At 39.0% G+C, this 13,476-nt stretch overlaps 1 protein-coding gene across 3 annotated transcripts; it reads right to left on the reverse strand.

Moving 5' to 3' along the window:
- Positions 1–547: 547 nt before the first annotated feature.
- Positions 548–11,173, reverse strand: tdrkh (tudor and KH domain containing). 3 transcript variants are annotated; one of them, XM_029527732.1, is made up of 15 exons: positions 11,138–11,173; positions 9,994–10,138; positions 7,831–7,988; positions 7,647–7,738; positions 7,007–7,205; positions 5,680–5,819; positions 5,264–5,600; positions 5,006–5,172; positions 4,743–4,918; positions 3,201–3,265; positions 2,894–3,045; positions 2,692–2,802; positions 1,604–1,658; positions 1,142–1,223; positions 548–1,046 (listed from the first exon to the last, which is right to left on the reverse strand). In XM_029527732.1, exons 2-14 carry the CDS (start codon positions 10,056–10,058, stop codon positions 1,168–1,170), a joined length of 1,773 nt encoding a protein of 590 aa, XP_029383592.1. In that variant the 5' UTR covers positions 10,059–10,138; positions 11,138–11,173; the 3' UTR covers positions 548–1,046; positions 1,142–1,167. The 3 variants fall into 3 exon arrangements, with proteins under 3 accessions (XP_029383592.1, XP_029383591.1, XP_029383593.1); XM_029527731.1 differs by having other exon boundaries at positions 7,828–7,988; positions 11,138–11,170; XM_029527733.1 differs by lacking the exon at positions 1,604–1,658 and having other exon boundaries at positions 7,828–7,988.
- Between the last annotated feature and the right edge of the window lie 2,303 nt (positions 11,174–13,476).

The following is a 13,476-nucleotide window of genomic DNA, read 5'->3' on the forward strand; positions in this document are numbered from 1 at the left end:
AATATAAGTACAGACGTAGGGAATTTGCATCTTTTAAGTGGTTGCATGACACTGAAAGGAGGGTGAAATATGTCTTACTAAAATGCATGGATTTAGAGCAATTCAAATTCATGCAAAGGATTGATAATGTGGATTGAGGTGGTTGATTTTCACAAACACACACATTATCTTATTTTTAGTTTGAATCATACAGGTTTGGCAAACTAAAGGATAACCCACACAAACTGTCTCTAAATTGTGGGTAGAAAACACCTGAGCAGCTTCAATACACCTTGACATTAATGAGCAGTTTTAATCCAAAACCTACTTGCAGTGTTCATTTGTGTTGAGATCAAGGGGCTGCAGAGGTCATAGCTGTGATTCACATAGATTTTGTCATCTCATCACACCATCAGTGACCCTCTTGCCCCTGTTGTCATCCAGGTTCTCCACTCATTCTTATGGTTTCTCCATTAATATGTCCCATCTGGACATTTATATCACAAAACAGCTTCAAAGTAAGACACAGACAATTGTTGACATAAAATAAATCCTTTATCCTTCTGTCTTTACCTTTAAGTACAGTAGATGCCACATTTTTATTTTGAACACAATCTGAGAACCAATACTGTACAGTCTCATTTCCAAATATATTAACTCAAACTCTTCTCGGTCACGAAATCTTAATATGCATAAAAGTACAGAAAAAAAGTTGACAACACTGGCTGCAAATCAGCTACTCCCTGGTTCCCGTGACTCATATCACAGTGCTCTCCACTAATAATACTGTTATTATGTTAGTCCCTTTCTCCTTTACCTGAACACAACATATAGTAATGACACATTCAAAAGCAAAGTTGAACTCAATGCAGAACAGCAGAAAGGCAAAACAAGAATTCAATGTTTAGTAAAGTAACAACGATAAAGTGAATATGGCTAGAAAAACTGTTGCACAGTTGTCAGGTAGGTAAGGCTTCACAATGAGGAGTTATGTAGCCAAATTGGGTCAGGCAAGAAAACTTCCCTCTCCTCTCATTCTGTTGATGCTGAGGAATGGACGGTCAGGGCTGGAGGATTAAATAGGTTATAATTTTTAAAAACACACAGGGTCATAAAACCAGAATGTAAAAATGGATTCAATCATGACAATAATAAACAATACCTTGATATTTATGTACGTCTTTGGTCTTACAGCAGCTCGTCCTCTATTACATCATCAACGCTTCCTGAGATTGACGCAACTTCTACGGGACAAAAATTAAACTGGTTAAATTGCTGTTCCATCTTTTTTTAATTAACCACAGCGTAGAATCCTAATGTAATAACATAATAAACAGTAATATTACCAGTAAGAGTTATGAAATGGAACAAAAGTGAAAATTTAAAACCAAACAATAAGCTGGGGCCAGATGCAGAAATCTCTGTATAGATTACTGACTAAAACAAAAGAAAAACAAAGAAATATAAAACCTAATAACCCTGAATGTTATGTCTCATTGGTCTCTTCCAACACAATTTCTACTACCTTCCTGCATTGCTCCTCTTTGCTGCTGCAAGCACATATGACGGCAGTGATATGTTGCTGATTTCCAAATTATCTTGCAGTGACAGCTTCCTAACTCACCTGACAAGCTGATACAGGAGAGGCTGAGTTCTGATGATGCTCCAATCACATCATCCTATAAAATGAAAAGAGACAAAGCTTTCCAGATGTTTGTTTCAGCAACTCATAAACAACTCCTCTTCTCGCTTTTAGGACTGGCTCCCCTGAGGTCTGTGTGCTGAGCCTACTCTTGTTTACCCTGCTGACATTTGATTGCCCAGAACTCGAGCTGCCACATAGTGAATTTTGTAGCAGAATGCAACATCATCAACATAAAAACTTGAATTCTTGGAGACTGCAGAGAGCTTCTCAAACTGTTCGGTCAGTTATTGATCTGATGCCTGTGTCCTCTTCCTTCTGATTTATTTGATATGATGTTGTCAGCCACATAACTTTTTTCCAGTGCTTTCAATGTCCTCACCAGCAAAAAGAGGTTGTTCACATATTTCACTTATTGAGCTTGACTCAACGTCACAAGCATCAAATATGGCATCTGGTGTCTGTGTTGGAACCCAGAGAATTTGATCCGCCTTGGATCTGAGCTGCCCCATTTCTCCTCAGAGTGGTGAATTTTTTGTTGAATGGCGTTTTCCTGGCGTAAGCGTATTATTCTGTTAAGTCTGTTCCCACATAAACATGCCTTTTGAAATTAAATCTTGTTGCATTTCGGGTAAAGGGTTGTAGTGTAATTCTGATCTATTCAATATAAACCACCACCTTCACTCTGTTATAGCTGCCCAATGCCGCATCTGCAAGACGACCACCAGCTGTACCCAGGTTCAGAAAACCTGCATACCTCCACTAATGTCGGTGGAAAATTTTAGCTTTGGGTTCTCTCATAACACATCAATTCAATCTATAATGCTTAATTTTACTCACGGCATTTCTTAAAATTTTCTTCCCATTTTCCTTTTATGAATCAAGTCTCTAATTTTACTTTGTGTTGACTAACATTTCTGCAACCTTTGTACTGTTATATATACTAAAAATACTGTAACATTATAATATGTACTACAAAAAAAACTTTGTCCACACTCGTGTCATTCTACAAAACTGTTCAGTTAACCCTTTCATACACTTATAAGAGTTGAGCATGCTAGTTGACTCACCAACATCCTCTGCAGACAGCCAAGATTGTCACCCTCCACTTTTCCATTCACCGCTTCTTGGAAGCTGATGGCATGGCCCAGACGTATGAGCTCCTCACCAATGTCTACAGTCTGGGATGGGCCATGTTTGTTTTATATTTATGATGCAAGAAAACTTAACACTGGAGAAAAAAAAAAAAATTGTAATAAAAAGTTACCTGACCTTGGCCTCGTTGTTGACATAGAGCTTTACATTGGGCCAGGATGAAGCCTCAGAGTGGGAATAGCTACACAGTTTGGCCTGCAGGGGTCGCCAGGAAGCACAGAAAGTCAGCTGCTCGAACTCATCCAGGGCCGCCTCAGTCCATGCCTCCCCTGCAGAGCAGGAGCCAAAGTGTTCAAAAGATATTAAAAGATTAAAAAATGTAATTAAAAAAAAAAAACTAATATCAATTTAGAAATCAGATATAATTCAGCATTTTACTTGTCAGCTGCCTGTGTAATGAAGGCGTTTTAGATGTCATCTTTACCTTTTGGTCTCACTCCTGCTAAGCTGCATTCAATAGCTTGGAATGGTAAGCTGAGGAAGTCACTCCTGAAATGTTAATGCAGCAAAAGCAAAAGCCATTAGTAATTTAGCTCTGTAATATTTCAGTGATGCCATTATTGACCATATGCACTCTCTAGCTGCACCAGAGCCCTTTATTAAATACAAATAAACATGTAAAAAAAATTTCATCTCAGTATAGATGCACAGCTCACAACACAAAACATTGATATGATGTCATGCCATTGCACAAACTATACAGCTGGTCCCAGAAGCAATACTCTATTTTACTTGAAAAATCCCAAATTCTGTGAAAAAAACATGAAAGTAAACTATGTAATTTTTCACATTCAGACAGAAGAGCAGCAAAAAAGTGGATTAACTTTTATTCCACATAACTCAGACACAGTTTCCTAAAATAAAGCTCCTGCCGCATTCATGATATGATCAGTGGCTGTGAACCATTTCATGCTTCCTGCTTCGTGACAGCATATTCCATGTATGTGGTGAGCTCTCACTTGACAGTGCACCTCACTCATCGTCTAGTTTTTGTTAATAAGAAAACTTTGAGACAGCAAAGAATGACTCTGAGCTACCTGATGCAGAAGGCCATTCTGTCGGACTAATTCTTGATATATTTTGTATGGCACATGAAAGCTTTGGCAATAGATTTTCAGTCTAGAAGTACAGTGAGGTGGTTGTAGGAATTGAGTGTAAACGAAGACTTATCATACAAGGGTGAAAACAATGCATCCATCCAAGTTGCTCAAACTAAGCCAAACATTGAGTTCCATTTAAAAAAGAATCTAATTTTGTGTTGTGGGCACAACCACAGACTGTGTGTCAAATAAGACGCAGACTCATTGTCAAATAAGTGAAACCAGCGCTTAAGTTCTTTAAACCTGCATTTGTGACCATCAGGGACAACTGCACTGGTCACAAAAAGAAGTCACATTTTATTGAAGCCTATGAAGAGTCGTCCCTAGTTTTAATTTGATTCTTTCTGAGTTTATATCTCAGTGTCAGTCCCTAATTTCAAGTTTTCTACAAAATATAAGTGTTTGTACAATTTAGGGAAAATAGTGTTGCTACTGTGTGATTGACTGATTGTGCCACACAATAAGGATAGAGCACAGAGTACTGATCCGCCCTTCACTCCTCAGCTCCAACTTCTCCAAATATAGTTTCTTCTGCTTGAAAAGAAAAACAAGATGGTGACAGCAAAATTACCAAATGGTGGTTTTAAATGCCAGTTTATCACCCAATGGGTGACGGCACTGAGTTGACATGTGGGCCCAACCAAGGGAAATGGTGAGCTCAAAAATGGAAAATACTCTCAAAAGAAACAAATTGATTTAAATGAATTGATTTATTCATCTAATCCATCTTTTTGTATTTTGTATCCTTGCACAAAACAAGGATTCTGTCTTTGTCCTCCTTGCTCACATTGTAACCCTAACACTAACAAAGAATCACGAAAACATGTAATTTACTGCACTGACTCTATGATGATTTTTTCTCTTACCTCATTCTGCGAAGACTGTCTTTGGACAGTTCCCCATTGTCCCCAAAGTCAACATAATAAAGGTCAGCAAGTCCAGAGGCCAGAATTCCCAGCACCCTGGCTCTGTTCCATGTAGCATGGTCTCGGTACGGAGCAGCAACAATGTCCCCCACCACAATAGACTCTACCCTCTGTTCCTGGAGAGCAAAAAAAACAGACAGTTTCATTCTGGAGTCCAGGTGTTAGTTCTTAACACCTCTGGACATAGCAGGACATGTACTGACTGTGTGATCGCCACTGTTGTAGAAACGGTTCATCTCCTCTGTCAGTTTGTCCAGCTGGAGGGAGCGGACACCCAGGATCTGGATCCAGAAATGGTTTGGGTTCTCTGATGCAGAAACATAGACCTCTAGATGTTCATCAGGCTGGAAACTCAAATCTGGGCTGGGAACTGGACAGCACACAGACACAGTTGTGTTCAGGGACTAATCATACTGAGAATTTTTGATTTTGATTCAATTCAGTGAAGAGACTGAACTAACTTTCAAACTTGGAAACTTCAGAGAGTGAGTCTGTGGAGATACTCTCTTCCTCATCATCTTCTTCCTCTTCCTTGCTGTCTGTGTTGCTGACTTTTAGCTTCTCTATCTTGTCAAAAATAAGTTCTGGGTCTTTTGTGGACACAGATGAGTGAAGGAGTTTGTTCTTTAGTGTCTGAGCGTGGGGACCATTGTTATTTAAACCTACTGGTGACACAGTTCCTCCGTTCTCTGGCCTCTCATTTACAACTGCGTTGCCTCGTTTCTGGCGTAGAGCAGATGACTGTGATATCTTCATCCTCACCGTTGTGTCCTCTTTCACTTTTTCTAGAATCAGTTCCTGCAAAAAGAGCACAGCTTGTCTATTTACAATCACTCACCACATGGATGCGCATTCCAAATGATAAGATCCCACTGACCTTGGCCCGTTTCACCTCCTCTCTTGTCCCTGTGATTGTGACATTGCCCTTTGCCCCAGGACCCTGCGCCTTCTCTTTGGAACAAGCCACTTTGGCCCCCGTGGTCCTGGTGATTAGCTTCAAACTCCCTCCACCACGACCTGCAGCACGGGCACACACAATTGAGGTAGGCATAGAGCATATTAGGCAAAAACAGACCTGTATGAAAAAAATATGAAGACGAAACAATTTTATTCACTCTTCTATCTCTTATCCTTTTCTGGGTCACAGGCGAAGGCAGGGTACACCCTGGACAGGTCGCCAGTGGTAGGGTCAACATACATTGGTGAACAACAACTCACACTCAGACCTACAGGCAATGATGTCTTTGGACGGTGGGAGGAAATCTGAGTACCCGGAGGAAACCCAAGCAAGCACGGTGAGAATGTGAAAACTCGGCACAGAAAGGCCCCAGCCCCGAGAACCCATGGCCTTCTTGTTTCTGAGCAACAGCATTAACTACTATTTAATTAAATAATGAAAATCAGTTGACTTTGCTTTGTGAAAAAAAAAAAATAAAAAATTGGGTGTTGTGTGTGTACATATATATATATATATATATATATATATGTGTGTGTGTGTGTGTGTAACCAATTAGCAGAGCTATATTTTGTGTATTTTTTGTTTGCTGGTTATAGTGTTTATACATCTTGGGCTCCTTTTATTTTACGTGTGTTACTTGACTTATCCTCTAAATCCACAACCAGGATCCGACTTGCATCAAAAAAGTCAACTAAAATGTCCGTACCCTAAATTTTTCCATTTAAACAATGCAAGGATAGCAGGTCTGTGAGATTTGTAGGAGCTGGTAAATTTGATTAATCTAAACAGGGTGAAATGTCCTTCAGCCACTGAGCTATTAACTGCTGGAACCAGCTCCCATTAGATCAAATCAGCCAAAACTGTAAATAATCTTAAGAAAAACTGCCTTCATTTAATCTTTTAACCTTACACTCTAATTACATAATATCTGTTTTTAAGTTATATGTAGATTCCGAGTTGAGAACTGAACAACACACAGAGGCAGTTGTGTTTACATTCCTGCATTGCCATGAACACGCACACTGAGGTTTACTTTCACTTCCACGTATGCATTATCCTGTTGCCTGCAGTATTCAACAGAATTATTCTGCCACTAAAAACAGGCCCTAATGCACTATTTCTGTCTTTACTCTATACTGTTAATGGGATTTGTTGACAATAAGAAAAATGTGGAATAATCCTCTAAGGTTTTTAGGCCAAAGACATTTTAGTTTATTTGTTGAGTCAAAGTTTTTTCAGTGGTTACCTATTATCCTTCCGAAAGCCGTCTGAGGAACCTCCAAGGTTGCTGTGACTGGTTCACAGTCTGTGACCAGGTTCTCCAGAAAACAACGGGCCAGCAAGATCTGCTGCCTAGAGCCCTGCAGCAGGAAGCACACAGCCTTAGATCCAGGTTCCCCTGAATCTGACAAGACCCGCACATGGGCTCCAGACTTCTGGGTCGCCTGAAACACAGAGAGAGCTGAGTGAAAAAACAAAAAAAAAAAACAATTGAGATAAATTAATATGTAGAAATTCTCAAAAAATTAAGAATGAAACAATTATTTGTGTACAGAGTTCTCAACAATATTAGCTTCATTTGGTAACCTTGGATGAACTTTGATAAGTAATAAATCTATCTCACTATCTAGCATAACAAAAGGGTTAGTTTCTATAACTGGTGCCAACTGGCTAGTTTGAGGAGCAGTAGCTGGTCTTTCCAGCATGTAATGAGCTAAATATCTAATAAAATGTTCTTAGTGCCAGAAAACATTTTTGGTACATTTTTTCTTATCTTTATTTATAATTATATATTTATTATATATTAAATTATAAACACTTTGAGCCTCCGCAATTCTTCAGATAAAGTGACGATTAATTATATAAGGCAGCACTTAAAAACTCACAACATCCAAGAACTTGGCCTGGTATCTGGACATGTTCCTGTAAACCTCGATAGGCAGCATCATCTTTGACACCTCAATGTCAGGCCCCTGACCTGTTAACACATTCAGGAATAAAGTCATCAGAGAATTACCACAAAAGGTGAACTAATTTAATGTACTTCAACAAAATAAGCAGTCTTACTGCTGCTGGTGCTGCTGATGTGACGATAGACAATGTAGCCCACCGTGGCCCCAACAGAGAGTCCTGCAGCCAGAGCCACCATTTTACCCGAGCTTAGGGTGCTCTTGTGACTCTCCTTCACCGCATCCATGACACGCTGTGCACCCAGTGGGATGCTCCACCTAAACACAGAATTGACATGAGTCTTCTTCCATTGGTGGTATTGGGGCTGTGATTGTGCCAAACATTTTATTTCGGTGTCTAGTTGCATTTATTTACTCCTGTCTACAAAGAAGGCAGCTATCTGTTATCATTTTAGAAAGAAAGGACATGACATGATCGACATGATCGATCTAGTGGTGTTTCTTTTGTGTATTTTGTTGGTTTGCTCTGCAGCTGTACAATCATGCAGCACAGATGTTTGAAGCGTTAGCAAGCCTGAATGAAAAACTGTGGATCAGGCGTTCTCATAGAGTTTCATGTTACAGGCTACTCATCAATCAGGTTCCTTTACAGAGCCTCTGTCTCACTGATTTAAAGTAGTATGGGAAAGTTTGGGCACCATTTTTTTAAATGTTGTAATATATTTCTTCAAATGTTAGTACAAAGTATTTTTTTTCATTTTATGCACTTAAAAATAGTAGAAAATAGTCAATTCCTTGCGCAGTATGCAGGAATAAAGCCATCTGGCTGAGTCTGCATGAATCCCATCTTCATTCATTTTTTAGAGCTAAAATTCAATTTATCCTTGAATTTGAAATTTGTTGCTCGGTTTGCAAAGCAGTGACATGACAAAACCAACTGTAACATCTGAAACATAAAGCAAAATAATTATATAATCTTTAAAACACCTGTGAACAGAGGTCCCAAAGTGAAGTAACATTTTTTGAAAGATGTATTTGTAATTCTAATTTTGGCCACAAGAGGCCACAAGAGGGTGAGACATCACTCCCCAAATTAAATGTTTCTTTTACATAGTTTGTTTTTTTTTTCTCCACGTATTTGAATGGAGTTTGGAATTACTGAAAATATCATATATCTAATATAGTTTCCAGTTGGAGTGCCTGGTGAGATTAGCCTTTGAGCTGCCTTTTTGCTTTACAGCGTTTCAGGTCTTGTCTCGCCCACAGGAGCCTGTGGCTGGTTAGCGTCACCACAAGATTTCAACATTTGAATTTCCTTCATACAATTTTTACCAGATGCAAGGAGTCAGTTCAATCCCAACAAGTAGTAAGAATTTAGAGTATTCCCCCATGAGTGTCTCATTTTCAAAAATATAATCAAGTGAACAAAATGAAAGAAAGCACTGCATTAACATAAGACATTCTTTGAATATACATTTATTTTACATCTCCTGAAGTTGTTGTGTTTACTTCTTTTCATTTGAAAAATCAATAGATTAATTTCTTCTGAGGAGCCCAAACTTTAGCATGAATTGCATATGAAAGTAGATTGTTACTTATTTGCCGAAATCATGCAACCGCTTAAGGTTAAAAAAAAAAGAAAAAGAAAATCACATAAGTGATACAGAACTTCATTATTGAGTTTGGTAATTTTTGGGGGGTTGGTTTTTGTTTTGTTTTTCTAAGTATTTGACTCATTGGTCCACTTAAGAGCTGGCCAGATGCATTGGACCATTACACTAATAAACTTTAGAGTAGATAGTAAATGGACCTAGTAGCGAATTCTAAGTGCTCCTCATATTTGTTTGTGACCGATGGAGGTCAATGGAGGACCCCATACTGAGAACGACTGTGGCGGATTCTTACCATGTAGTAGTTGTACCATCTTAGCAGTTGCTAAACTGTTGAGCGTGAACTCCAAAAACGTGCAGAAGCAGTCACATACATACAACAGAGCCCCTAAATGCTTGAACATTTAGTGAATACGGTACATACACAGCACTGTGGCAAACTGCAGCTGCCTTGACCCTGACAGCAGGACACAATGCACGGAAAGCAGCTGCTGATCATAATGAATACTATGTACTGTATTTGGGTGACCTCCAGCCATTCGATTGACCACTGAATAGTTGCATCAAATTCTTTCTTGGGCTTTTGACAGCACACTGCTAAAACTGGGACTCACAAAGAACAGAATGAACTGGAGGTAAGCCAACAGCAAAAGGTATTGGGAGCACGCAGCACCGGAGAACACACAGCACCACCATGCAGATGTGTGTCTCACTGGGAGAAGAGGGCTCTGGGACTGTAGTTGAGAAACACATGGGACTTGGACACTCCAACGTCCATCTTAGAAGAATCGTGACAGTAAGACACAAGTCTTCTCCAATCCTGGCTCTGTTTTTTGTGTACATCCAAGTTCAAGACTACTGTCAGACAGGTAGAAGGGGGAGAAAGTTCAGCAGTTCAAGTCACAACATGACATCAGCTGGTCAGTCAAATTGCACTCTGACGCACATTTCATTAGAAATCATCACAGACTCACTCACAGTCCTTCACTGTGTTGGCCTCCCGTAAAAAAGACAAAACAAAACACAGTGACAGATCACTTTCTTTGATTCTTCAGAACTGCATCTTCAGCATACTGCATGTTGGGAGGACTTGATTTACTTTTTTTTTTAAGCTGGCATCTACTTTTTCCCTCTGATTAAAAAAATCCCAAAACATATCTATGGACTCGACGTGTGTTTGCTAAAAGGTAAAGGAAATTTCGGGATTCATTTGATCCGCCAAGCACCACGTTGTTTGCAGAAAATAGTGCAAATGTCATCAGTGGTATCGTTGTTTGTCATCATCATTCACCACGCTGTATGGCTAACTGGATGGAGTGGGGGATCAGCTGGTGGAGTTTTGAACAAAAGCTGAACCGAATGGCCGAGTTCACCTACGGATTCATAAAAGGACATACATGTTTTCAGCCACTTTATATGTGGCAGCTTTAGTTTATCAGAAGCAAAGCAGCTATAATCATTAAGATTTTTCCATGAGGCGTGGCGTGACGTCTCCAGACACCAAACACACATCACCGACGCGATAACCTTGGCTTTTTCTACACCCCGAAGGACGTAATTGTGAAGCAGTTATTTTGTCAAGACAAATCCATGAGTCTGTACACGCTCCACCTCAAACCTCCATAATTCTTCCGATGGGCTGTCAAGACGACCGCAAAAACACTTTCTCCTCTAAGCAAGCCAGGCTAACGTTAGCTAGCTGCTAACTGATGCATGCAAGCAAGTCAAAACATTCAGGAGAGGGGACCAAACCGAACTAGTATGGGCTTTTACTCATACAATACACCCGTCGTATGTTTTCACAATCTACTGTAGTTGAAAACGAACAACAAACACGTTTTTGTGAATGGCACTTACAGAGAAATCTTCGCTCCCTTTCCAGTTCGACTCTGTCTGTGAGAGCTGTCACGCTCGCCGGCGGAAACACCTAGCACACCGGAAACAGTATTTACATGAAAAACTATTGTAACCAGTAGTAGCAGTAGTAGTAGTGGTGGTAATAATAATTTTTTTAAGACAGCTCGGAGGTCCATATAAAATGGAAATAAAAAAAAGGAAAAACAGACAGAACAGACATGTCTACATAAATATATTAATCAATCGATCATTAAACATATATAAGCTGACTCGCCAATAGTTCCATAGTCTGGATGTGTATCTTATCATACTCAGTGCAGGGTTGGATAGGCCAGAAACTGATATTTTCAGATTCATGCAACCTAAACATACAACTGACGACCAGTGACGATGGGAAACCGCAATGCAGCTCCTGCTGCTGGACAGACACAATCTTTAATATCCATACTTTACATTTAAGAAAACTGAACTAAGACTCATAAATGGCATTTATTTTGAAGTAGTTTTCACAATTGCGTGTCTTTGATAGTCGCAATGATTCTGCTATGGAAAAACCACTGCTTTGATGGGCTTCCCATTAAATCAAGTATTTATTTTTTTTTTTTAATCTCTATTATTATTTTAATTTGAAATCATTTCAATAATAGACAGTATCCTATTCTTTCCTTCCCTAAAACTGAATTTGACAAAAAAAAAAAAAAAGCAGTTCACCCTAGAGATGGTGTAATGCATGTTGTCCTTCTAGGACTTAGATTAAATATCAAATATTAAATGCAAAAAGGTCTACTCAAACATGTTTGTTTGCTCATTAGTATGTGAGCCTTTTTTCAATTATGTAGTTTTGAGAACATGCAAGTCAGTTGTTTTACTGGGGATGTGTACTTGAATATTGGCCTTATAAGAAATATATTTAATGCATCCATCTTTTTGTTACTGCATTCATTCATCCAACTTCTACCACTTATCAGTTTCCGGGTTACAGGGATGCTGGAGCCAATCCCAGCTCACATTGGGTTTGGGCAGGTTACACCCTGGACAGTTCACCAGTCCATCACAGGGCCAACATACAGAGACTGACAGAGACAAACAGAGGCAATTTAGAGTCACCAGTTAAGCCAAACATATATGTCTTTGGACTGTGGGAGTAAATTGGAGAACAAGCACAGAGAGATCATGCAAACGCCACACGGAAAGGCCCCAGGCACAGAAATTGAACACAGGACCTTCTTGCTGTGAGGCAACAGCGCTAAACACAATGCCTTCGTGCTGTCCTTCTACTGCATTATGGTGGGGAAAAAAATACTTGAGCACAGCAATCTTATAAATAAAAGAACATATTTATTAACATGACATAATCAATACACAAACAAATTTGTCAAAAGTCCTGAACATAGACGCTTTAAAAAAATACAAAATATACATTTATGTATCTTGTGAACAACTATGCCATAGTCCATTTGCCAATACCCAACCCTACAAAGCATCTGATTGAAGGATCAGTTCCTAGCCTACGTGTGGTTATGTTATCAAATGTAAGCATCAATTCCGTAAATTGTACCAGAGGCCAAGTAACATACAATGTGAAGTCCATGCGGTGGTGTTAACAAAACAATAGAACAGATAACATGTACACTTGTTTAGACAGAGCATTCATGAGGATCTTATTCATGCAGCATAGTCCATATGTATGTCATGATATAAACTGATGTACTATAAAAAGAGGGAAAAATAATCAGAAATGTTTTCTTACATTGAAATGTCTTGCCTTTAAGCCATCATCAGTGGTTTCATGCCAGATCATGAGTATGTCACTGTTGTAAAACCAGAAAATCAGCTTGTGCTTTTGCATATCTTCACTTGTACCTATTCCAATTATTTTGCTATTGCTAATGTTGGAATTAACACCTGCCAATGTAGAAGATATGATTCAACTTAATTTCCTTACACATCAAGAGCTATGGTGGAAAGCAAAAACAGTGCTAATTCATGTTTTGCTTTTATTTTATATCACTTCTTTCACTGAAGTAAACATGCTAACTAGCTGACCTGAGCCCAGCCAGTCACAGCCTGCCCTGAAGAAGTACCTCAAAGGACTTATTATAACCTCTTGAATTTTACACCAGTTAACAGAAACCAGTTGTTTCAATTTAGTCAGAAAACGTCCACACTAGCAGAAATGCAATTCACCTGGGGATATGTTAAATTTATTTCAATCTATTCCTTGCTTGCTTGAAAATATATTATATAGATATTATAACAGGTAGTTTTTAATTGTGAAGTCATTCAAGTCTTGTTACACCCTTCTGATTTGCAACAACAATGATACACCAGGTGCTAAG

This window comes from Echeneis naucrates, chromosome 19 (genome assembly GCF_900963305.1).
Source record: "Echeneis naucrates chromosome 19, fEcheNa1.1, whole genome shotgun sequence".
Taxonomy (NCBI): Eukaryota; Metazoa; Chordata; class Actinopteri; order Carangiformes; family Echeneidae; genus Echeneis; species Echeneis naucrates.